The 25,988-nt window shown below is 44.7% G+C and overlaps 2 protein-coding genes across 3 annotated transcripts in view; one reads left to right on the top strand and one right to left on the bottom strand.

Moving 5' to 3' along the window:
- The window catches only part of LOC120932671 (IKBKB interacting protein), a 39,372-nt gene extending 36,405 nt beyond the window's left edge, over positions 1–2,967 (bottom strand). The window contains exon 1 of one of the 2 annotated variants that reach the window (XM_040345216.1): positions 2,322–2,967. In XM_040345216.1, the coding sequence (XP_040201150.1) occupies positions 2,322–2,542 (221 nt within the window). In that variant the 5' untranslated portion in view covers positions 2,543–2,967. The remainder of the gene's footprint in view (positions 1–2,321) is intronic. The other variant, XM_040345217.1, reaches the window with a different exon arrangement.
- A 3,537-nt stretch (positions 2,968–6,504) lies between these two features.
- The window catches only part of POLR3B (RNA polymerase III subunit B), a 174,551-nt gene continuing 155,067 nt past the window's right edge, over positions 6,505–25,988 (top strand). Inside the window, exons 1-6 of the mRNA XM_040345215.1 lie at positions 6,505–6,699; positions 9,825–9,857; positions 11,766–11,822; positions 21,966–22,030; positions 25,668–25,743; positions 25,853–25,953. Of these exons, the coding sequence (XP_040201149.1) occupies positions 6,628–6,699; positions 9,825–9,857; positions 11,766–11,822; positions 21,966–22,030; positions 25,668–25,743; positions 25,853–25,953 (404 nt within the window). The 5' untranslated portion in view covers positions 6,505–6,627. The remainder of the gene's footprint in view (positions 6,700–9,824; positions 9,858–11,765; positions 11,823–21,965; positions 22,031–25,667; positions 25,744–25,852; positions 25,954–25,988) is intronic.

Raw genomic sequence — 25,988 nt, 5'->3', positions numbered from 1 at the left:
TATGGCGTTGGAAGCCATATAACCTACTTTACATGCATTTTTGATGCAGAAAAAAAAACAAGCTGGACTGCATGTGGTGTGAAATGGTCCTGACATTTTTTTTTTCCCCTTTACTTGGCAATCCTGCCAGTAACACACGTCCTGTCCTGGGGTAAGAACCCTCACTCACTGCACATACTGTATATAAGGATGAGCTCCAGCATGTTCGCATGGTACACGTGCAGAGCCTGCCAGGAAGTCTGGACGGCGCTGCGCTAATCACAGCCAGGGAGACATTTCCTGATCTCTGCAGCCGAGCATCGGGACAATGTCTCCCTGGCTGTGATTAGCGCAGCGCCGTGCAGACTTCCTGGCGGGCTCTGCACGTGTACCTTGCGAACACGCTGGAGCTCATCCTTAACTGTATATAATAAGAAGCAGGACTGTCATCCTAGGACAGGTCTACAGATCACCTCCTCGCCTGATTTAAATAACATTGGGGCAGAGGCGTTGCTAGGGGGGTGCGGTCCGCACCGGGTGACACCCGCTAGAGGGGTGATTCCATCCCGTTTTTTCTTTTTTAGCTGACATGCCCAGCCTGTCCTGTGCAATCCCAGCCTGCCCTGTACCACCCAGCCTGCCCTGTACCCCCCCCAAACAGCCCTGTACCACCCAGCCTGCCCTGTACCACCCCAAACTTTCCCATGCCATCCCAACTTGCCCTGTGCCACCTTAACTTGCCCTGTACCACCCCAATCTGCCCTATGCCACCATAACTTGCCCTATACCACCCCGACCTGCCCAATGCCACCCTAACTTGTCCTGTACCACCCCACCCTTTCCCATGCCATCCCAACTTGCCCTATGCCACCCTAACTTGCACTATACCACCCCAACCTGCCCTGTACCACCCTAACCTGCCCTATGCAACCCTTACTTGCCCTATACCACCCCAAAAACTACCCTATATCACCCCAACATGCCCTATACCACCTTAACCTGTCCTATACCCCCCCCACTACACCAACCTGCCACTATACCACTCTATACTACCCTAACCTGCCACTATACTGCCCTATACTATCATTTACAGGGGCTGGTTTGGGGTGCGCCCCGTGCCCGTACGCTGCCTGCTTGGTGCTGGGCAGCCTAGACAGAGGGGGGGTGACACTATGTTTTACCACACCGGGTGACACCAACCCTAGTGACGCCACTGCATTGGGGAGGGTTGCTGTAGTCTACAGTGATAGCTGAGAACAATGTCATTTATAACAGTCAGCACAGGAAATTATCCGCTTGCAAGATATTTTTTTCCCCCACTTATCTAATGGATATAACCAGGGGTTGACAAATTTGCTTGGAAACTAGGAGCCAGCTAAAAAATTTAGGAGCCAGAAAACGCACCCCGTCCCGACGAGCTTGCGTGCAGAAGCGAACACATACGTGAGCAGCGCCCGCATATGTAAACGGTGTTCAAACGCAATTTTGAAGCGTGACATGTTGGGTATGAATTATCTTTCATAATATTAAAAAAAAATGGGGATAACTTTACTGTTGTCTTATTTTTTTATTAAAAAAAGTGTAATTTTTTCCCAAAAAAGTGCGCTTGTATGACCGCTGCGCAAATACGGCGTGTCACAAAGTATTGCAAAGATCGCCATTTTATTCTCTAGGGTGTTAGGATAAAAAATATATATAATGTTTGGGGGTTCTAATTAGAGGGAAGAAGATGGCAGTGAAAATAGTGAAAAATGACATTAGAATTGCTGTTTAACTTGTAATGCTTAACTTGTAATACCAACGGCCACCACCGCCAGCTCACATCTGGTGGTAATAACTTGTAATACCAACGGCTCACCACCAGATGGCCCCAGCTCACATGGCGACCCTGCGCCCGGGATTTGTCGATCCCTGGATATAACAAAATACTTCCAATGGTATATTTAACAGACCAAAGGGAGAAAATAGGAGATCATGGTCAGGGTTCACATATGCAGCTATACTGCGATATGCTGCAATACTTTAACCTTCATAATGGTTAACCACTGTGCAATCGTGTACATTGCATGCGTTTGCGGTAGGACCCTATACGTTTGAAAGGGTTGCATTCTGTACTGCTTCCCGAACGCGACAAGCCATTTAACTTTTGTCGTGGCCGCGAAGCAAAGCAGCACAGCGGCAGCATGGGGTCAGCTCTAAACAAGTGCACTAGTTTGTCAAGGTGGGCGGGCGGGTTGAGAGGGGGTAGAATCCCCTGCGTTTATGGCCCCCTGGCCCCCCATATGAATGAAACCTTTCAGTTTTAATTGGAGCAGAAAAAATAAGGATTATGTAACACTCACCATGTCAAAGTCGCACAGAGCGCCAAACACAAGCAGCACAGCAGGGTCCTGACATCAGGGCACATTGACTGGCGTCCAGTCCCTAAAGAGGCAGCTGCCAGCTTCCCAGGACTATCTCCATTTGCCCGCTGTCCTGCAGCAGTGCCACTCCGCTGAGCATCCTTCGCTTCCTTGGAGGATGGCATGCCACCTTTCTTCCTCTGCTTCACTTCGCCAGACATTGTAAAACACCCCAACTGCTAACTATACATAGAAAGTTATTAAATGGAATTAGATATAAAAGTAATTAAAATCTGTCCAGCGCTACCACAGCATTTTTACTAAATGCAATGTTTACATGCTCAGCCGCTATGCTTTCCAAGGGGAATGAAGAGAAATTCCCAACAAAGCTACAAAAAGTTTTTCCAAAGTGAAGTAACCTGAATCTTTGCCGGTAAAATGTAGCAGATTTGGGCTGGAAGGCCTGCGATTCCCCTGCCAGAATTATTAACCCCTGATCTGCTCTCAGCCCCAGAGGCAGCAACCCCCTCCCTGTCTATGTGGCAGCCAGAATGATCCTCACACTACACTGAGCAGCTGGATTTGGGGATAAGCCTGCTACGGTGGCAGGGAGGGGACAATCTTCCTGCATTGCAAATCTCACTCTAGATTTCAAAGTATAGATCTGTGCTTTCCTACAAATCGTGCTGAGGGCAGCAGCCGTGCTTTTTATCTAACGGATAATAAAAATATGTGAACATGCTCCATAAACTAACCTAATAATAATAATAATAATAGCAGCAATAAAAATAATAACCCACCTAAACTAATCTAAAACATATATATCAAATAACATGTGAATATATATATATATAATCTCAAAATCAATCATCATATTGCAGTCGTTCTGATATGTGCATTAAACATGAACAAAAGACGTGCAAAGTTATAGATTATGTATCATGCGCGGGGGGGGGGGACAGGTGGTTGATCTGCATTTTTACCACCTCCCCACTGGCACTGGAGTCAAGCCATCAGACAGTCCACTGGCCAACTCTGCAAGCAGTCACAGTGGCACTTAAAGCGGTGGTTCACCCTGAAAAACAAGTTTCTAGCATGCCATTCAGCATAGTAACGCGAGCTACAGTATGCCTTTATATTTTTTTTTGGCGCTGTACTCACTGTTTAATCGCGTAGTAAAGTTTCAGACTCCCCGCGGGGAATGGGCGTTCCTATGCAGAGGGAACGTGATTGACGGCCGGCTATGGCGCGTCACACTTTCCGAGAAGAGCCGGAGTAGGACTCGGCTGTTCACGGCGCTATACGGCGCCTGTGCACAGACATCAGAGCTGACTGCGCAGGCGCCGTGAAGAGCAAAGTCCTATTTCAGCTCTTCTTGGGAAGCATGACGCGCCATAGCCGGCCGTCAATCACATTCCCTCTGCATAGGAACACCCATTCCCCTGAAACTTTACTACGCGATTAAACAGTGAGTACGGCGCCCAAAAAAATATATAAAGGCATACTGTAGCTCGCGCTACTATGCTAAATGGCATGCTAGAATTTTTTATTTTTTTTTTAGGGTGAACCCCCGCTTTAAGGACGGGTTCACACTATTGCCAATTGAATGCGGGATCCCTGCATCCAATTTGCAATAGCAGGCGATTGTGGCCGGATCTCTATGGAGCCGGTTCACATATCTCCAATACGCTTGGGTGCAAATTAACTAGAGCAGAAAAAAATACGATTATGAAACACTCACTATGCGAATTTGCACAGGAGCCCTGGGCATCTTTTGGTCCGTTTCAGGTCCGAATTCATCCCAAAATTCGGGCTAAAATCGGACCTGAAACGGTAAACCATAACGCACGGGACCCCTGCTGGGAGGCGCATCGGCATTAGGTGTGAACCCACTCTAAAGGCTCTTACACACGATCAGACTTTTTGACAACAACGTGTTTGATCGGACAATCCGACCGTTTTTGGTTTTTCAACGGACAAATGTTTGCTGTGCATGCTCTCAAACTTTTCGATAACAATCGTCCGATGGAGGATAATCCGATCGTGTGTACACAAGTCCATCGGACTAAAGTCCAAAGTACAAACATGCATGCTCTGAACCAATGCTAAACATCAGCCAACAATGGCAGAAGCGGTAAAGAGCTGAAAAACCACGTGATTGGTGAAAGTTGGCTGAAATGGTTCTGCCGTGTGTATGCAGAACAAGTTCACGGCCAACACCCATTTGGACGAAAATCCACGGAAAAGTCAGATGTAAGTCCGATTGTGTGTATGAGGCTGTATACACATTGCTAAGGTATGGTCTGCAGTAAGGATGAGCTCAGGCATGTTTGCAACTCCACGTGCCCGCACCCACCAGGAAACGGACACTCCGCAACGCTAATCACAGGTAGTGAGACATTTCCCAATCTGTGCAGCCGCGGATCAGGAAATGCCTCACTGCCTGTGATTAGCGCTGCGGAGTGTCAGCTTCCTGGCTGGCGGGGGCACGTGAAGCTGCGAACATCCCTTAGCTCATCCTTACTCTGCAGTGTGACAATTTAAATGCAACACGCAGAGTCTGATGCCAATTGTGTGACTCGGCCCCGCCCCCCCGGTGGCCGCATCATTGGAAGTGATTGACAGCAGCGGGAGCCAATGACTGCACTGCTATCAATCATCCAATGAAGAGACGACAAGACCAGGGGGAAAGCAATGCGGGATCGCGCCCATGGAGATTCGGGGCTTAGGTAAGTAAAACGGGGGCTCTGGGGGTGGCGGTGACTGCAAGGTCTTTTTTCACCTTAATGCATAGGATAAGGTGACCAGATTTTTTAAATGAAATCCGGGGACATATTTTTTCTTTACTAGTAATGGCAACAATCAGCGACTCTCTGCCCATCGCCGCCCGCCTCACAGCCTCTCAAGTCTTACTGGGGAGTCTTGGATGGGGAGCGGAGGAAGATCACTCCACCAGGGAAGGCAAGGAGATAGGCAGGTGACTGGCCGGGGCTTGAGCCAAGGCAGAAGAACATGCGAGCGAAGCTGAATGGGCATGCGCCCGAAACCGAAGAAATATTCCCTCCGCTCTGACCAGCACATGATCATCAGAAAGGGGCACAGATAATGGGAAAAATACACCCCCCTATGCTAGTAGCCACGGCGGAGTGGGGGGGTGTAATTCTATTTTTTTATTTTTAATTCTGCACTGATTGTCTTTGAAATTGCCCCTGCCCCCTATTAAATCCAATCTGGGGACAAAACCAGGGACAGTGTCCTCAATCAGGGGACTGTCCCCTGAAACTGGAGATGTCTGGTCACCCTAGCATAGGATGCATTAAGGTGAAAAAACACGGTTTACAACACCATTACAGCGGAGATCTACCCAAAATTGGAACTTCCACTCATTTGTCTTGCCCCCTCCGGTGCCACATTTGGCACCTTTCGGGGGGGGGGGGGGGGGGGGAGCAGATACCTGACAGGTACCCTTCCCACTTGCGGGAGACTGGGCTGTGGCGCATTACATCAGCTTATTTGTATAGGTATATTGTTTATACTCACATCTTTTGATCCAATAAACTGAGATTGAACTAAGAACACGCAGGCAGAAATGCATTCGTACGCATCCACACTGCGTTTCTGTGGCCAAACTGGCCCCTAATACATATATGTTTGCGCATTTAATGCATGTGTTTGATATATTTGTAGATGAGTTTGGGGTGGTTGTTATATTCCTTTGAATTTGTTGGACATATATGCAAATGTGAGAATTTGCAATGTTCGTGATTGACTTTGCTACACAATATTTTTGCATGCTTTATGTCATTTGATATCTACGCTTTAGATTAGTTTAGGAGGGTTGTTGTTATTGTTATAAAGTTAGTTTATATACAGCACAGAGAACTTTCACTTATATACAAAGTTAGCTGCAAACTCCGAAGAAACACTAATCGGAGGGAAAGTTCGTTTTGATGAACGACTGTAGTGTATTCTGAAGTAGTAGAGGAAAGCTGAAGCAGAAGCAGACATATTTAATCCGGGCAAGACAATTAGACAAGTAACAATGCAAGATTCTAGTTCAAATACAGCTAATGTGTGTATAGTTAGGAGCTGCTTAGATGTAGACTGGCACTAAATCGTTTTTTTTTAATCCTCTTCCAGCGTGAACGTGTAGGGAATCTACCCTTATCAAACATGGCCGCCAAGTGCGTTCTATGGGACTAAGAGAGAGGCGGAACGTTCGCTGCTCGGCTCCTGAGCTGGTGGGAAGGTTTTACTGGCACACTGCTCAGGTCTTCCATGTGTTTGGGCTGCAGGAGAAGCTGACATGGAGGTATTAGAAGAAGAGTTTGGAGATCTCAGCCAGAAGCAGCTCTTAGCTCCTGTAGACACAGTGGAGGTGAGACCACAGGCTGCTGCTTCACTTCTACCTGCATCTGCCATATCATTCTATGGATATTTTCTTATTAATGCATTATTTTACTGTGTTCATATGCTGTCAGCCAGCATGTCAATTGTTTTGTAGTAATAATATTATTATAACTTAAGACCCACAAGTTCTGTATGCTCTGTGTTATTACTCTCCACACATGTTACAATGTGATTGTACAATCTCCTTTAGATGTATCAACAAGTAGGGCCTGCCTGATTGGCTACTTTAGGTAGGTTGTCATTATATTGCTTTGGCTACAATCTGATTGGCTACTTTTAGGTAGGTTGTCATTATATTGTTTTGACAGATCTAAAGTTAACTGTTCTGTCAGATTGTTGAATGTATGGTGAACCCTTAAAATCTATCTAAAGCACAAATTGTAAATATTTGTTTTTGTTTGAGTGTGATAGGGTTAAACCCTACAGGAGAGTTTTATTGCTGTCTGTCTTCCATTGGGGAGATTTGCCTTCACTTCCTGTCTGAGAGACACAACAGGAAGTGAGAGTGAATCTTTCCAAAGCGAGCCTATTTAGCTGTTGCTAGAACTGATGAGCCGTAGGAAGATTTCACTCACCTCTTCTTTTGATGACAACTGTAAAATGTTGAACTTTCCATCATTTAGGTCCAATTCACACATCTGTGTGTTGTGGCGTGAAACGCTCAACAAGAAAATTCCCGCGGTTTTCAGTGCTTCCTGTTCATCTGAGTGCTATGTCTCTTGTAGCTTGATAACTGTCACTTTTTTTTATTATTTTTTTTTCAGGCTGAATTGTTTTTGGCCCCATAGACTGCAGTAGGATCACCAAAAAAAAAAAAAATCGTCAATGTGTTTTTCAGACGCTTCCATAATAAAAGTCAATGGAGCCAGAAAATGTATGTGCCTACCCCCTGCTTGGCACATCACTCCTAAAAAATGCATAAAAAAGCCTCAAAACCACCTAGCTACGCTAAATGTGCGTGGCGATTTCCTGCCCCAATGGCCATGGTAATCCGGACAGGTAGAGAAGGTGAATCCTGGACGAGAAAGAACCTGGCAGGGATTCTTACCAATCCTTACTAAAGCAAAGTTTTGGCTTTATATGCATATTAGTTTCAATAGGGGGCAGTGCATCCCTCCCTGTGTTTTAATGCGCTCGGGAGGGAAAGGTGCAGCTACCTGCAGCCTATCAATGTCAATGCAGGCTGGATGGGACTAAGCGCTGTACTGAGTGGTACTCGCAGTTAGGGCCATATGCATTCAGAGACCAAAGTCCCTTGCATTTGTCCCTAAACACACGGGGCTTTAAACATGGGTACCACTCAGAATCACTGCTAGGGTTGCCACCTTTTCTTCAAGGCAAACCGAATACTTTAGCTGCGCATGGCACCCCAACTGCGGCATGATTTTTCCGCGATTGTCACCCAAAAAATTTGCTGCAAAATCATATAAACAGAATTGTGGGATGCCTGTCACCCAAAATAAGTTTTGCTTCGTGATTGGGGTGCCATTATCCCCACCCCCTCCTATTACAAATCTTCTTCCCCTACCAGCACAAATCCTCCTCCATCCAATAACCCCATGGCAGCCAACAGGGGGTACCATGGGGGGCCGAGACAGCAGGGGGATCAGAGTGGTGGGCAATTGCAGAGGAGTCAAAATGTCAGAGAGAGGCGACAGGCAGCTACTGGTGAGGACGTTTTTAATAAATTATGATTAAAAACAATCCACTTACTCTCCATGTCAGAGCTGTATGTCAGTTTGTGAACTCTGCTGTCCCATTCTCCCCTGCAATCCACACTGCTGTTATCACTGAATTGCTGGAGGAAACTTGTGTCAACTGTCAGCCTCTGATGATGGAGGCGTGGTTAAGCCTTCAAAATGCTCTGATTGGTCAAAGCATCCCAGGCTTACAGCTCACTGCAGTTTCCCCGTTGCTTTGTATCCTTGGATTCCTCCAGCGATTCAGCGGATTGGGAGAATGGGACTGCGGACTTCACAGACTGACATGTCACATGCCTACAGCTCTGATATGGAGATTGAGTGGATTGTTTTTAAACATTTATTTTATTAAAAACTTCCGCACCAGCAGCTGCCTGTCTCCTCTCTCTCCCTTATGTTTTGACCGCTCTGTAATCTTCCCCCTCCCACCGCTCCCCCTGTGTGCTGGTGCCCCTACAGGAGGCCCCATGGTACACCCTGTCAGCTGCACTGGTGTCCGGGTGTCATGCAGAGGGAAACCCGGGCACAGAATGCTAAACCTGTACTGTCCGGGTCAAAACCGGACAGGTGGCAACCCTACTTGCTGCACATTTTCACTGGCAACTTGTACACTTGCAGAGCACTTGAAGCACAAGTTCTAGTTGACACTTTTCCAAATTCTGCCACAGTGACCCCCTGTGGTGGGATGACTATTGTACAACATAACTGAACCAGAACTTGCAGAATGTTTGCAAAGAAAGTTGATCTGGAGTCATGCAATGCGGACAATTGTTGCAATTTTTTTCCCACATTTTATTTCAGTGATGGTCCCTTTTTTAAGCCTAGATTCACATTGGAGCAATTTGTCGTGTGATTTGAGAGATGACAAGTTGCAGCCTTTTGGCGGCAATGGCACTGTTCCAATCGATACAACGCCGATTTATTTATTTTTTGCAGCGCTGCACCGATTTGGAAAAGTAGTTCCCGCACTACTTTTGCTGATTTCAGGTGCGACTTCAATAGACATCTGTGAATGAAGCCACACAGATGTCTATCAAGTTGCAGCTGATATCGCACTGACCTTGCTACTTTGAAGTCGCTTGAAGTAGTGCGATTTCAAAGTAGCATTAATGTAAACCAGGGCTAAAGGCTATCATCTGCTGTACTTTGCTAAATAATAAACAGACGAGGAAAGCTTCTGTACATGTTGGAAATGCTCTGCATATTTCTTTAACTCTGTAGGTAAACTACAATCAGGATGTTGGCACTGGAAGAGACACCTTTGAGAGTCAACAATCACAGCTCCAACTTTTCTATACATTCAGCTTCAGCTTCAGCTTCTTACCTGTGGATGTCTTTTGCAGTTTAACAAATTACTTGTAATAAATATATATATATTTTTTTTGTCTTGCAGGAAAAATGGAAACTGCTTCCAGCATTTCTGAAGGTAAAAAATACAATTTTTCCATTGTCCACATTTGTTACTTTATACTATACTATGTTAATATATACCTTGTAATTTCATCATGGATTTCTTCAGGATCCTAAGGCTAGCCATAAACACATATAGATGTCAGCATGTGGAAAATCTGTAGATTCCTCCATCTACACTAAAAAGTGTGGACGAACCAGCTACCAAAGTTTTGTAAAATGATGTACCGGGCGATGTTCGTCTAGGACAGTGGTTCTCAACCTGTCTGGTGCCGTGACCCCTTGATAAAATTTCCCAAGTTGTGGGGACCCCTCACAGTAAAATTATTTTTGTAGCGTGGGTTGTCAGCACCCAAGGCAAGGCAAGAAATTTGCGCCCCTAACCCACGGACACTTAGCGCTCCCTGAGTCCCTTCCACTCATACAGTATTAAAACCCCTTATGGTACAGTTGAGGATGTACCTCTATTTCTCTTTTTTCTCCTTTCTTCCCCTTTTATCTCTCTCCATGCAAATTTTTTGTTTATTTTCCCCTTCTCTCTATAGCCGTCTTTATTGTTCTCTCTCTTATTCTTTCTCTCCCTTTTTCTTTGTTCCTCCCCCTATTTTTCTCTCCCTTCCATGTATTCTTTATTTATATTCCTTCTCTTACTCCTTGGTGGGGGGGTAATGGGATGAGTGGCAGTGCTGGCGGGGAGTTGGGCTCAGTGGCAGTGCTGGTGGGCTCAGTGGCAGTGCTTTGAGAAGTTCTGATCAGCCAAATTAGGTGCTCTTGATGAAGGTCATCTGCTGATCTGAAACCTGTAGTGGGGACTTTTAATGGCAACTGTTATCACAGGTAGTGTTACACTGTGTCAGCAGTGACACCTATGCCAAAATCCGGAGATAGGGTCTTCTCCAGCCCCTCCCACTTCACATTCCTCAAGAGGAGACGGATTAAAACTCTGCTCTTTTGATGTCATGAGACACGAAACATCAAGCGCCCAGAGGCGATTCAGTTCGCATGTGTCGCGCTATATAAGTTTTTCATTCATTTCATTCATTCATTCAAGAGTCAGCTGACCTCTAGTCTCTGCCCCCACGGGCTCCAGGAACAGACCAGCTGGGTGACCGCAAAAAGGCTGGGAGGGTGGTGCGGGCTTCAGGAACAGCCCAGGATTCAGTGACCCCTGGAAAATTGTCATTTGACCCCCGAGGGGGTCCCGACCCCCAGGTTGAGAACCACTGGTCTAGGATGTGTGTTTGTTGTATTGTCTGTTTTGTATGTACAAAAAATTTACCTTAAAAAAAAAAGTGTGGACGAAGGAATCTCCTCTGACCGCTATTTAGGCAACTGTGGTTGCCTGTATTATGACTGTATCTGATAGGATGCATTTGCTTTTCAGCCAATAATTTTTCACTGGGCTAAGTTAATTTTGTTGACCCGATGGGGCAAAATGACACGAACAGTTCAGCTCCTTGAAACGTGAAAGTTCTACTTTGGAGTGAAGCTGCGCCCACACTGTAAGGAATATTCGTTTAGGTCTAGGGGAGAGTAAAATCACTTTTACTTCCCTGATTCCCCCACTCCCCTGGCATGCAGTGCTTCCCCATGCTTCGATTGTAGACTGTCCCTCTGCATTGGTCATGTTGATGTCAAGACTTTAGACCTCTGGAGTTCAGAGGAGAAGAGACTATAGGGACAGGTCTAGCAGTGCAGGGGAGTGGAGGAACGGGTGAGAAAAATCCACTATAGCCAGTCCCCTAGACCTAAACAAGCTTTTACCCTTGCAGGTTGGGGTCAGTAGAACTTTATTTCCTGGCATTGAACAAAAAAATAAAATTTTTGCCATTGATAAGTACCGGTAAATGTTTATATTTATTTTTGTGTGTCAAAGGAAGATATGATTGTGATTGACTCTTCTGCCATTGTTTGCTCCTGACAGGTGAAAGGTCTTGTGAAGCAACACATAGATTCTTTCAATTATTTCATCAATGTGGAGGTAAGATATTTTTTTTTTTTTTTTTTGGCGCAAAAGTACTCAACAGACATTTTGGCTTCAGAGATGATGAGTCTAGTCGGCTCCATCCTAAAGGCTTGTTCGCACCATGCAGAGTAATGCAGGCTTTATGCAGGGGCACATGAAAAAAAACATGTGCATGGCATTGCGTTTTAGTGTGGGTGCTGCTGTGAACGAGCCCTAAATTTGCCTTGATGTTCATTAGGCATTGCACAATAGAGCAGCAGTATGAGAAAATACTCTTATAATTTTTTTTTTTTTTTAAATATATGTATAAAAAAAATTGATCTATTTCCCTGAAAAGTGTGTGTGTTTTTATACATACTGTGTGATACTGTGTGGTAGTAAAAGCCTTTTTATTAGAATACAAAATTGTAATATGAATACATACCTGTAATAAGGTGATCAGTAGGATGTTATGAGTGAGTGAGAAACTTATATAGCGCAACACATGCGAACTGAATCGCCTCTGGGCGGTTAGTATCCATTCCCTGAGTAAACTTTTTTTGCCCTTTTAGAAGAGATGGGTTTTGATTTTTCTTCTGTCGACCTCCAGTCGGATGCTGGTTGGTAGAGCGTTCCATAGTCTAGGTCCTTGGACTCCTTGGACTTGTTCTCCCTTGGACTTGTATCTGGCTTTGGGTATCTGGAGTAGATTTTGGTTGGTGGATCGCAGAACGCGATTGGTTTTGTGAGCTTTTAGTTTCTCGCATAGATATTGGGGGGTATTTCCTTGAATACACTTATGTGTTAGACAGAAAGTGATTCTGTCTTTTACTGGCAACCAATGAAGGGATCTCAGTGAAGGTGAGATTGATTCCCATGTTTTTTTTCCCAGTCACAAGTCAAGCGGCCGTGTTTTGAACGACTTGCAGAGGAGTGATTTGGTATTTAGGGAGTAAGAGGTAGAGGGCATTAGCATAGTCTGGAGTTGATAATTGTTCCCACCACGACTGCAATGTCTTCTTTTGGGATAAAGGGAATGAGTGCGATCCGCTGACTACTGACTCTATTTGTGCATCCATTGTCATGTAGCTGTCGGAAATGACTCAGAGACTTTTGACTTTGGTGCTAGGGGTGATGGTTTTACCCAGAATGGGCGGGGGAGTCCATGTTGTTGCGGGATGATTCTTTCGATTGGCGTGAAACAGGAGAAGTTCTGTTTTCGAACCGTTGAGTTTAAGATAACTCTTCGTCATCCAGTTTTCTATCAAAGTAAGGCATTTCTCTAGTCCGAGATAATGTTCCTTTTTGTTGCAGATGCGGAAATACAGTTGTGTGTCATCTGCATAAGAATTGTAAAGTAACTTCTGGTTACTGATGATTTCAAAAAGAGGGCGGAGATAGATATTGAACAGAACAGGCGACAGAGGGGACCCCTGAGGGACTCCGCATGACACTGTGCGTGTTTCAGAAGTGAAAGGCCCCAGTTTCACTATTTGTGATCTGTTTTCCAAGAAGGAGGAGAACCAAGATAAATCACATTCCGCGACTCCGGCTACTTCAGCTAGCGGAGTCAGTAATAGTTTGTGGTCTACCGTATCAAAAGCTGCGCTTGGGTCCAGCAGTACCAGAAGACAAGATTCTCCTTCGTCTGCTGCCTCGAGAGCGTCATCCTATATTTTGAGCAGCGCTGTTTCTGTTATGGTTAAATAAAGCATACAGTATTTATAAAGGAAGCCTGTACTAGGAGAATATAAATGCTATTTGCTTGCTTCTTATGCTGATCCAGTGGCTTCAGTACTTTGGTACATTGCCCCAGGACAAATATACAAGTCAAGAATTCTGACTTTCTAATCAAAATAGTTCTTAGAGGTCAGTGACTTTGAAAGCATCAAGGCCATAGACAGCCAGAGAACTTGCATTGTTTGTCCTGATAACCTTTTGTTCAGCATCAGTAGCCCAAATATTGTTCTTAGTTCAGATTTCTTTGAGTGTGATCCTTTACCTAACCCAGTGGTCTCCAAACTGCGGCCCAAGGGCCGGATGCGGCCCTTTGCTTGCCTTTATCTGGCCCTTGGAGCACTGTCACTCCAAATGATACGAGACACTGTTCTGCCATCTGACACCGACAATGGAGCACCATTTCTCCCACTGACACCACTAATGGGGCACTATTCCTCCCTATGATACCAGCAATGGGGCACTATTCCTCCCCCCTAATACCAGATGTTTACTCCCACTGATTCCAGGAAAATGTTCACTCCGCTGGCCAAAGTCCGGCCCTCCAAGAGACTGAAGGACAATAAACCGGCCCTTTGTTTAGACCAGAGCTGGGCAAACTACGGCCCGGCGGACCTTTTAATCTGGCCCGCGGATCGCTAGCTACTAGGGGTGCAACGGATCGTCACCGATCCGTGATCCGAACGGGTCACCCCGTTCGGATGGGCACACCACGCGATCCGCGGTGCGCTCACGGATTGGCCGCCATCGTGTGTCACCTCCAACTCAGAATGTATACCCGAGAGACAAACCCAGCGCTCTCTGGGCGGAAAACCAATCACAGAGCGGGGCTGGAAGTGTCCCTCCCGGCGCCATGTTGTGATTGGCGGAGCCGGCTGGAGGAGGGCGTGGGCGGGGTTGTTGCCGGAAGTAGCCGAGTGTGGAGTTGTAGTTACTCGGCGCTCCCTGTGTGTAGCGGGTGGCTTGAGGGGGGGGCGGGCAGCTCACCTCCATAGACCGCTCCAGTCTTACCCGGTCCTCAGTGTAGTTCTGTGTGTTCAGTGGCCGCTCAGACTGGCATAGCTCCGTGTCACACGCCCTGCCCCGAGCCTCTTCTTACCGCTGAGGTAGAAGAGTGCTCCCCTCATCTGCAGTAATGCATTCCTCAATTAGGGGGCACCTCACACTCTCAGACTTATCTACAGGTGAGTAGTGACTTTGTATAGGAGTCCTCCAGTCATCCTGTCCTGTGATATGAGAGTCCCATGTAGTGACCCCTCTCCCTATATGTCTGTTACTGTTATTGGAGTTCTCCTTTAACCTGTTGCTGATAATGTGACACACGTGTGGTGGTGGGGATGGCGAATCGTAGCGCACACATGACAGCCAAGGTTTCTGTAATGAGAGCGTGGTCACTATCACCCAGGTGACCGCACTGTCACAGACACTATGATTTCTAGGATGAGCTCCTGATCATGTGATGGCCAATCCCAGCAACTATGTGATGGAGAAGTCCATCCCACCTCCCAGCTCTGGGTCTAAGGTAGGGGTGCAACGGATCGTCACCGATCCGTGATCCGAACGGGTCATCTTGCCCCACCCCCGTGTGCTTGTCAGAGCCCAGAGCACAGCGTGACACGCCTCCCCGCCTCAGCGCGCTCACTACAGTCCCGGGACTGCCTGCAGACATGTGGAGACATCATCTGTGAGCTCTGCAGGTAGGAGCTACACCATCACCCGGGGAGCATGGCTGTCTGTACACCAGAGGAGGGGGGTGGGGGTGACACCGGAGTAATGATAGTGAATGTGATTAGGGGGCAAGTGGACATCTTTTATTACACCCAACAGAGTTTTAGATTCAGTTATTTTCATCACAAAACGGAGCTTATGTGCTTAAATAAAATATTTGTAAATGTTACATTTAATGTGCAAATCAGAGGTGTTCTGTCACATTAGCAATAAACAGTCCGTCGGATTTCCAAACACTGTATTTAAGCACATAAGCTCCGTTTTGTGTTGAGAATAACTGTTGAGAATAACTGTGAAATCTAAAACTCTGGTGTGTGTAACAAGATTTGTCTTTTTTTTTTTTTGTCGATCCAAAAATGATCCGATCCGTGACGACTGATCCGAGGATCGATCCGATCCGTGAGTTTTCTGATCCGTTGCACCCCTACTAGCTACGGTAGTGCCTGGGCCTAGTGACCTCTCACAGCGTCTCCTCCTCCTGGCTAGTCAGTGGCTGGGCCGGCCAGCAGCTAGTGGGGGGGGACGGGGCCGTAGGCAGAGCACGGATTGAGCCGTACGTGCAGGCGCAGGCAGGGAGTTGGCGTCACGTCAGCTGCCTTTCCGCATGCCTGTGAGGAGCAATCCATGCGGCGTGAATGTGAGGAGTAGACGCTGTGAGTGTGAGATGTCATTCCGGTGTAATACACAGGTGAGTCCACCCATGGCATGCCATGTATATTACAACCCTAAAACCCCTTTGCTGACAGCTGAGGGACAGGGTGACAGACCCAAGAGGCAGGGTTCACCCAGCAACTGCCAACCTGTGTCTCTTCAGAGGATGGGGAACTACAAGCCCCAGTGTTTAATACAGTACAGTATTAAAAAGTAAAAAAAAAAAAAAAAAGATATAGATATAGATATAGATATAGATATAGATATAGATATAGATATAGATATAGATATAGATATAGATATAGATATAGATATAGATATAGATATAGATATAGATATAGATATATAGCAATAGGGTACAGTGGTACTATATATATATATATATATATATATATATATATATATATATATATATATATATATATATATATATATATATATATATATATATATATATATATATATATATATATATATATATATATATATTACAAACCCTCTCTTTGAAGGAACCTAACATTTGATTTTGCCTAATAACTTTTGTTAGCTAGTAAAGAATATCAATCAATTTCAACTCCAATCTTCTTTATCTTGTTGCTACGCAGCTAGACCGCCCTTACTGAATCCATGCTGGGGCTTGTAGTTGCCCATCCTCTGAGGATGGGCAACTACAAGCCCCAGCATGGATTTGATATTAGGCAAAATCAAATGTTAGGTTTCTTCAAAGAGAGGGTTTGTAATATACAGTGTATATATATTGTACCACTGTACACTATTGCTATGTATATATTTTTTACTTTTTAATACTGTACTTATATATACATTTTTTATGCTGTACCCTATTGCTATGTGTATATATAAAGTACAAGTACTCGTATCAGTTGTCCAACAATGATATTTACTGCTTTTTATAAAGAAATACAATTGATTTTATGCAGTATTGAGTTTAGCCTTTTGGCCCGGCCCTCCAAATTATTTTTAGTTTCTCATGTGGCCCCATCGAAAAAATAATTGCCCACCCCTGGTTTAGACTGTTTGGAGACCCCTGACCTAACCTATAAGTTTACCCCTTAATACTTATGCGAAACCAGTGTATGCACTGGAACCTTGGTTTACAAGTAATGCGGTTAACAAGCGTTTTAAATAACAAGCAACTTTTTTCTTTTTAAATCCTGACTCGGTTTGCGAGTGTTGTCTTGCAAAATGAGCAGAATTCAAACTAATGGGGTGTGCAGTACTGCATTTGGCCAGAGGCGCGAGGGCGCCAGTGACACAACGGTTTCGGAGCCGTTTGGAAATACTCTGTTCCTGAACCTTTCCGAGGGTTTCTGAGTTCAGCCAAGTATTTGAGGCTCTCCGGCGCCCCCCCACCTCAAGCCAAATGCGTTATTGCATGCCATAAAAGTCAATGTGGAACAAATTATCTTTGTTTTCATTGATTTCTATGGGGAAACTTGCTTTGACGTGCGAGTGCTTTGGATTACAAGCATTCTCCTGGAGCGGATTATGCTCGTAATCCAAGGTTCCACTGTAATTGCTTCTCTTCTCTGTGTCCAGTTGTGTAGATTTTACCTCTTACCTTGGACAAGGAAAGTAGAATCTCTCTAAACTGAGGGGAAATTCCCCCCCCCCCCCCCCCAGACAACTTCTACAATGGAAGATGGGGATCACGCTTTTTAGAGGTGCCTTGACTCTGTAGTGTGGCATCTTTTTACAAGTGTATGTAACAAAAACTTAAGTGAATAGTATAATTTTATTTGCTGGCCAGCTGGAAAGTGTACTGGGGAACGTTTTGTTTTGTCCCTTTTTGGAAGCTTTCTATATTTCTGGAAACCTCCCTGTCCTGGAGAAAATTTGGGAATTTCTATCATATTTTTTTTTTTTTTTTTTTTTGTAACTGACAATGGTCACCTCACCAGGATAACTAGAAATATAGTGTATTTCGGCTGGATAGAGGCACAGGGTATTACTGTTCAGGTGTTGATAACCCTCAGTTTATATACCAAAGGATATCTATTGTACAGGTATACCCCACTTTTAAGTACACAATGGGACCAGAGCATGTATGTAAAATGAAAATGTACTTAAAGTGAAACAATACCTTTTTTCACTTCTAGGGTGTAGTGGGGGTGTCAGGAGCTGTAGTTGAGGTCTCAGGGGCTGTAGTGGGGGTGTCAGGAGCTGTAGTTGAGGTCTCAGGGGCTGTAGTGGGGGTGTCAGGGGCACACGGGAACAGGGCAGGCTATGCTCTCGGAGCTTCAGCTCTTTCTACTGCGGCTGCAAAATGTCTGTACAGTACTTGTAAGGCACTTTACATACACTTGCGGATATGTCCTTACTCGCGAGTGTATGTAAAGTGAGTGTACTTAAAGCGGGGTATGCCTGTACCTTGTATGGTACCCTACCTACCGTGTTTCCCCGAAAATAAGACACCGTCTTATATTTTTTTTCCCTCAAAAAATCACACTATGGCTTATTTTCGGGGGGTGTCTTATATGTCGAATTGTGGTGCCATTTCACGGGCAAATGTTTGAATATCAGCCCTGCGCACAACCAAAGCCTTTGCTCTCCTGTCAGCAACCCATTCACTAATCATGTCTTCCAGCTCAGAAAATAAAGGTTGCCTACCTGAACCACACTTGCGCTTCTTGGAATTTCCTCTGTCCACCTGTAGACTGAGAGTGGAGCACAGTGGAGCTGGGGTGATCTCTTTGGGCTCAGTAGCAGCTTTTCCCCCTATCCCCTGGTGTTTGTGTGGGGTGAGAGAGGTGGTACAGAGCTTCTCCTCACTTCTTTACAGCTCTGAGCTCCGCACCAGTACAGTACTACCGTATCACGTGTTGTTTACCGCTCTGCGCCGCATACGACACGCCCATTGCTACGTCTTATTTTCGGGGGATTCGACACGCCATCGCTACGTCTTATTATCGGGGATTCGACACGCCATCACTACGTCTTATTTTCGGAGGGGTGTCTTATATTTCGATCTTGCGTCGAAATCCCGCTGCGGCTTATTTTCGGAGTACGTCTTATTTTCGGGGAAACACGGTACCTGCACTACTCCTTTCCCACCGTCTTTCCTCCTCTTCATCCTCCCTTCCTTCCCTTCTTCCTTTGCCCCTTACTTACCATAGCCCTCCATTCTCTTTGTCCCTCCTTCTTTTACCTCTGACCCAATCCATGGCAATGTCGCATTCTTGGTTGCCACGTTCCCTAGGCTGTTTCTTGGACTAATCATTTTGGATTAATGTTTGTATGGCTCCTATGACCATTTATCTATGGTGTTAACCGCTTGATTTGGATTATATGTACCTTTATGTGTTCATGCTGCTGAACATGTTTTAATAAATGCAACTGTTACACAATTTTTTTTTTCCCCCCCAATGTCAGTTTGTGACATTTTAATTACAGCGATTGTAAAGGTAGAACCTTCTGTGTGTAGCAGACCCATCCCTATCCAGCGATGTGAATGAATGTTTCGTCCGTCCGGGACTCTCCCTCCTGATTGGCTAAGACACAGCAGCGGTGCCATTGGCTCCCGCTGCTGTCAATCAAAGTCAGCAGAGAGGGGGCAGGGCCAAACTGTGGGCTTTGTGTCTGAATGGACACACAGAGCTGCGGCTTCGGCTCAGGTGCCCCCATAGCAAGCTGCTTGCTGTGGGGGCACTCGAGAGGAAGGAGGGGCCAGGAGTGCTGATGAGGGACACGAGAGGAGGATCTGAGCTGCTCAGTGACATGTTTGTTATTTTTAAAGTAAAAAATAGGAGACTTTAGTATCACTTTAAGTCAAGAAAAAATAAATAAAACACTGTCTTGCTGTACAGTATATTAGGCTGCACATGAAAAACTGATTATTTTCCCGATTGGGTAATATAAAGAAGCCTTTAGAGTGGGTGCATGTCCTGAAGCTATAACACACTCAACTTGGATACAGAAAATGTGCAGTATGCTGGAAGTCCAGATTAAATTTTATTGAAGTTTTATGCAGCAAAGGAGACCCACTTCACCAATGTTTCAGGGGAGTGTAGGACACCCTTCTTAAAGTGGTTGTACACCCTCACATAAGCCCAGTGAAGGGACTATCCTTGGGTGATGCACAGAGATAAATCAAATCCTCTTTCATAAGTTACATAGTCAGGTTAAAAAAAGTCACAAGTCCATCTATCCCAACCAATAGAAGGGGGGGGGGGGGGAATCATACAATCCCATGATCCAGAGGAAGGCAAAAAAAAAACAGAAAACCATCAATCAATTTGCTCCAGCAGGGGAAAAATTCCTTCCTGATCCCCCAAGATTCAATTTGATGTTCCCTGGATCAACTTTACCTATAAATGTTAGTACCCAGTTATAATATGTACATTTAGGAAAGAACCCAGGCCTTTTTTTTTTTTTTTAAAGCAATCCACTGACCTGGGCATAACCAGCTCTTGAGGGAGTCTCTATTTTTCCCACAAATAGAGCTTTCTTTGGTGGTATTTGATCACCTCTGCGGTTTTTAGTTTTTGCGCTATACACAAAAATAGAGCGACAATTTTGAAAAAAATGAATATTTTTTTACTTTTTGCTATAATAAATATCCTCAAAATATATAAAAAAACGATTTTTTTCCTCAGTTTAGGCCGATACATATTCTTCTACATATTTTTCGTAAAAAAAAAATCGCAATTAACGTTTGATTGCTTTGCGCAAAAGTTATAGCGTTTACAAAATAGGGGGTAGTTTTATGGCATTTTTTTTAATATTTTTTTTTTACTAGTAATGGTGGCGATCAGCGATTTTCTTTCTTTCTTTCTTTCTTTCTTTCTTTCTTTCTTTCTTTCTTTCTTTCTTTCTTTCTTTCTTTCTTTCTTTCTTTCTTTCTTTCTTTCTTTCTTTCTTTCTTTCTTTCTTTCTTTCTTTCTTTCTTTCTTTCTTTCTTTCTTTCTTTCCCCTGATGAAGTCACGTGTTGTGACGATACGCGTCGGGATTGGAGGGCGAGACACACTCTAGCATCCGACGAACGGACGTACGAGTTCGCCACTCGTAGGATTGATGCAGGATTTTCGATTTTAAATGCCGTATGTGATATCTAGTCCCGGACCATACCCACCAGGACCAGGCTGACTGAGTCCAGCTTGCCAGATCTGAGGTGAGCTGCTGGGACCACCAGAGGTGTATATATGAGATCATCTTCTGTCTTTCACCCAATTTCGGATACGAGGCCTCTCTTCTGAACTATTTTCATTTTTTATTTTTTATTTTTGTGACTTTATTTTTCGAAGTTTCCATCGCTATTGATTGGATCAAGCATTGATGAACTGTATCTCTATACGGCTGGATCTTGGTGTACCTGGATCTTCTTGGCACTGTGTCCTTGATTAAGGACTGCTCAACAAACTTTTTTGCTGGTATTTTAGTGTCACCCCCACGGTGGTTTTCCACCCACTTATATACATATATATGTATGTGGTTGTATATGTATACACACATTTTTTTGTATATCACTTTACAGCGCAATAATTTCACTTGTTACATTCTTTCTTTCTTTACTGCGACATTATGGCAGACACTTCGGACACTTTTGACACATTTTTGGGACCATTGGCATTTTTATAGCGATCAGTGCTATAAAAATGTATTGGATCACTATAAAAATGCCTCCGGAGGCGCACACGTGCCCCTAGTGGCCGCTTAGAGAGCCAACGTAGTATAGCTACGGGCTCTAGCGCAGGGGAGCCGACCTGCCACCGTATAACTGCGGCGGCTGGTCGGCAAGTAGTTAAGTTAAAAAACCTTCTGCCTTTACAATTACTTTAACGAAAGAAAAAAAAAACATTTAAAAAAATAATAATAAAAAATGGGCAGACTCGTTGAACTACGCCTGTCTTTTTCTGCTGTCACTATTCTATGTGTATAAGTTTCTAGCAATAAAAACCCAACAGGGGTTCTAACTGTTCCATACTCTGTCCAAACCTAAAAAAAAGATTTTGGCTTTAGATGCCCTTTAAGAATTTAAGACTTTTTTTTTTTTTTTTTTGCTTTCTCAGGTGTCCCACTGAATTATATTTTGCTTGTATTCTTAGATTAAGAAAATTATGAAGGCGAACGAGAAGGTGACAAGTGATGCAGACCCCATGTGGTACCTTAAGTGAGTAATGATGATTGTGATGCAAGTAGCTTTAAGTGGCGGGGCTTCCATAGAAACGCATTGTGCCCACATGAAGCTAGCTGTTTCAGGAAGAAGGTTTTAAGAACAAAGATAAGAGGGGCCTATATGACAATTTTTTTTTTTTTTTTTTTTTTTTTAAAGTTATCCTTACTGCAAGAAGTCCACTGCAGATCAGATGTAAATTAAAAAACGCCGAGACACAGGACACATCTCTAAACAGACCCTGGGGGGTTATTTACTAAAGGCAAATCCACTTTGCACTACAAGTGCACTTAAAAGTGCACATTTTCAAATGCAGTTGCTGTAGATCTGAGGGGGACATGCAAGGAAAACAGCATTTCTTTTTATCGTACATCACGGGGCACAGAGTCTAGTAATTACTAAGTGGGTTATATTCCACCTTCAGGTGCTGGACACTGGTGTAATCCATTAGGAAGTTTCCTCCCTATATAACCCCTCCCATACTGGGAGCACCTCAGTTTTTTCGCCAGTGTCTAAGGTGGTATTTCATCTCGTCTTGCAAACATGGGAATTAATGGTCTGGCTGTTATAGTCCACATTCTTGTGGATTAGGGCTTTCAGAATCAGCGGCAAATTACCTTGATTCATACAGGAGAGCTGGCCTTCAGGACCGTGTATCCTAGGATCTGGAAGGCCCATGTTCCTGGTGTGAAACCAATGGGTGGCATCCTTGGAAGTGTGTCATAGGTAAAATTCTTGCCTTCCTACGTTAGGAAAGGCGATGGAGCTATCCTTAATTTCCATCAAGGTTCCAATCTCTGCCTTGTCAGTATTTTCAAAGGTCGCTTGCTTTGCACTCTTTGATCTGGGCCTTTAAACAAGGGGTAACGCGTATAAGTCCGCCAGTTAGGTCGCCCTTGTGCTCGCGGGATCGAGTCTAGTTTTGTCTGCTTACAAGGTCAGCACCTTGGGCCGATGCACCATATTTCTCTTCATCCTTCTAACAAGGGAATTGGTGTTCTTTGTTGTGGTAGCCTCCGCAAGAGAGTTTCAGTATTGGCAACTTTCTTTGTATAGAGCCATACTTAATTATTCTTAGGGATAGGGTGATGTTAAATCCTCACCCAGCCTTATTTCCTAGAAGGATCTAGTTTTCATTTAATTTAAGATATTCTTGCCTTCCTTTTTTCCAGAACCTTGTTTTGCGGAAGGAAAAGTTATTGCTTTTCTCTCAATATAGATGAGAGCAGTTAAAAATCTATCTGAAGGTTTCAGATATAGGAAACTGACGTTTTGTTGTGCTGCCAGAAGACCCTAGAAATGGGCAGGCAGTGTTCAGATCAGCTATTAAAATGGTTACACTCTCATTGGAGTAAGAAAAGTCAAGGCCTATCTGAAGCGGCTGCTCGGATACGGATAACTGATGTTGTTGCGCTACCAGGAGGCCCCAGGAAAGGGCAGGCAGCGTCTGAATCAACTGTTTTCAATGTTGTTGATTCATCAGGTTATTATTCAGGCTTGTGGTTTAAAGAAGGTTTCTCCCTGTTTCTTTTAGAGTGCACCATACCAGGATAGTAAGCGCTTCATGCGCGGTGCATAACCAAGCCTTTATGACTCAGATTTGCAAGGCCGCAACTTGGTCGTCGGTGCTTGCGTTCACTAATTTCTATCAGGTGAATGTAAGATGGCAAGAGGATGCTGCTTTTTGGCGCAGTATGCTGCAGGTAGCAGTATTGGTCCTCACGTCTGATGGCGGTCTGCGTTATTTGTGTCTCCCTCCCCTCAGTAGGCATTGCTTTGGGACATCCCACTTAGTAATTACTAGACTCTGTGTCCCGTGATGTACGATAAAGAAAATAGGATTTTTATAACCGCTTACCTGTAAAATCCTTTTCTTGGAGTAAATCACGGGACACAGAGTTCCCACCCCTCTTGTTTGGGCATATTGGGACACTTCTTGCTTTGCTACAAAAACTGAGGTGCTCCCAGTATGGGAGGGGTTATATAGGGATGAAACTTCCTGTCTAATTACATCAGTGTCCAGTACCTGAAGGTGGAATATAACCCACTTAGTAATTACTAGACTCTGTGTCCCGTGATGTACTCCAAGAAAATGATTTTACAGGTAAGCTGTTATAAAAATCCTATTTTTTGCTTGCACATGATTGGATAATTAAATCAGCAGAGCATCCCCTCAGATTTACAGCGACTGCACTTACAAGTGCACTTGTAGTGCAAAGTGGATTTGCCTTTTGTAAATAACCCCCATTGACCTGCACTAAAAATAAAATGTCCTAGAACAGTGATTCCCAAGTTGGGGTATGCGTACCACCAGGGGAACGTGCCAAGATGTTTAAGGGTACACAAAAAATGTACTGTATTTTTCACTCCATAAGATGCACCTAGGTGGTTTTAAGCTGGATACACACTATACAATTCTGTAGATTATTTTTCTTTTTTTTCTTTCAGATTTACCAAAACATTTAATATGAGGTCAAACCTTAAATTAAGTTTCAATTTGTTTGCAATCAGGCAGGCCCTTGCACTACATGGTTTTGGTAAATCTAAAGGAAATCTGACAACAAGAAAAAAATTAATTTTTAACCAAATGGCTGTGGCCGCCTGCTTGCCTCTGGGTCCTGCTGGGAGCCGCCTGCTTGCCTCTGGGTCCTACTGGGAGCCGCCTTCTGGCCTCTGGGTCCTGCTGGGAGCCGCCTGCTGTCCATGGCCTGTGGGCCACAGGCCATGACCAGCTCCCAGCAGAACCTACAGCTCCCAGTGGCCAGTAGGACACAGTGTTGAAGGCTATTTTGAGGTTACTGGTTGGACCCTGGGGAAGAGTAAATGGGGTGTATGGGGAGGGAGATGGATGAGATGTGAGGGTCAGCTAGCCCTGGGGGTGTTCGGGTCTCTCACCTCAGTGATAGCGGCTGCTAGTGCCAGCTTAGCAGGTCCTTGCACGGCCTCCTCCAGTCCTGGGGGGGGTGAGGTGATGCTCCTGTCCTGGGGTAAATCAAAGTTGTAGCCCGAGCCAGTCACGTTGGTCCTAAGACTTTCTGGCATGCTCTGCCACCAAGATCCTGGGGGAGTTGTCGTTCCCTAGCTGTGCTGGACTGCTTCTCCACCCACCGGGAGCTTAAGTGCGTGCGGAGAGGACTACAACTCCCAGGATGCAACAGTGTTGGCTAGTTGCCGGCCACCACAACCGTGCCTCCAGCCCAACTGTTCTAACATGAAGGGGCGCACAGTTATGCCTAGTGATCACTAACATTCAGTCAAAACCCAGGAAAATCACCACATGCCTTCAGCATGCCCAATCATGCGGAGGTGTGGAGCAGCCAATCCTGGGAGAGCTAGAGAAGAAAGGAGGGGGGATGTGAAGTACACAGAATGCCTCTCACACTTGTGCATGAGATAAGGAAATCGCTTGTCTGTCACAGCAAGGGGGAAGAACTGGCACATATTTCTGTGTGTCCATTTTTATCTTGCTGAAAAAAGAGAACAGGATTGCTCATAGCTGGGTTAACTCTTTGTGGCAACCTGGGCATAGATGAAATGGCATCCTCTGCTGTAACAGATATGAGTGTTAATTAAAAAAAAAATAGTTTTTGGGTTTACATCCACTTACTGTATCTTTTATTTTTTTTCTTTAAAGGTACCTCAATATATATGTTGGAGCTCCAGATGTTGAAGAAAGCTTCAATGTCACACGGCCAGTGTCTCCTCACGAGGTAAAGTCTTGTATGAATCCCTTTTTTTATATTTGCTATTTTTTATATTTGCTTTAGGTTTTATTCTAAAATCTTCTAAACCATTCTGCTTTTTGTTTTATCCTCCCAGTGTCGTCTGCGAGACATGACCTATTCCGCTCCTATCACAGTGGATATTGAGTATACCAGAGGAAGTCAGAGGATTATCCGCAATTCTCTACCAATTGGCAGGTGAAAAAAGGCAACCTTCTTGGGGAGATTTATTC

The sequence above is a fragment of the Rana temporaria genome, chromosome 3 (genome assembly GCF_905171775.1).
Source record: "Rana temporaria chromosome 3, aRanTem1.1, whole genome shotgun sequence".
Lineage (NCBI taxonomy): Eukaryota > Metazoa > Chordata > Amphibia > Anura > Ranidae > Rana > Rana temporaria.
This window is presented reverse-complemented; position numbering and strand designations above follow the sequence as displayed.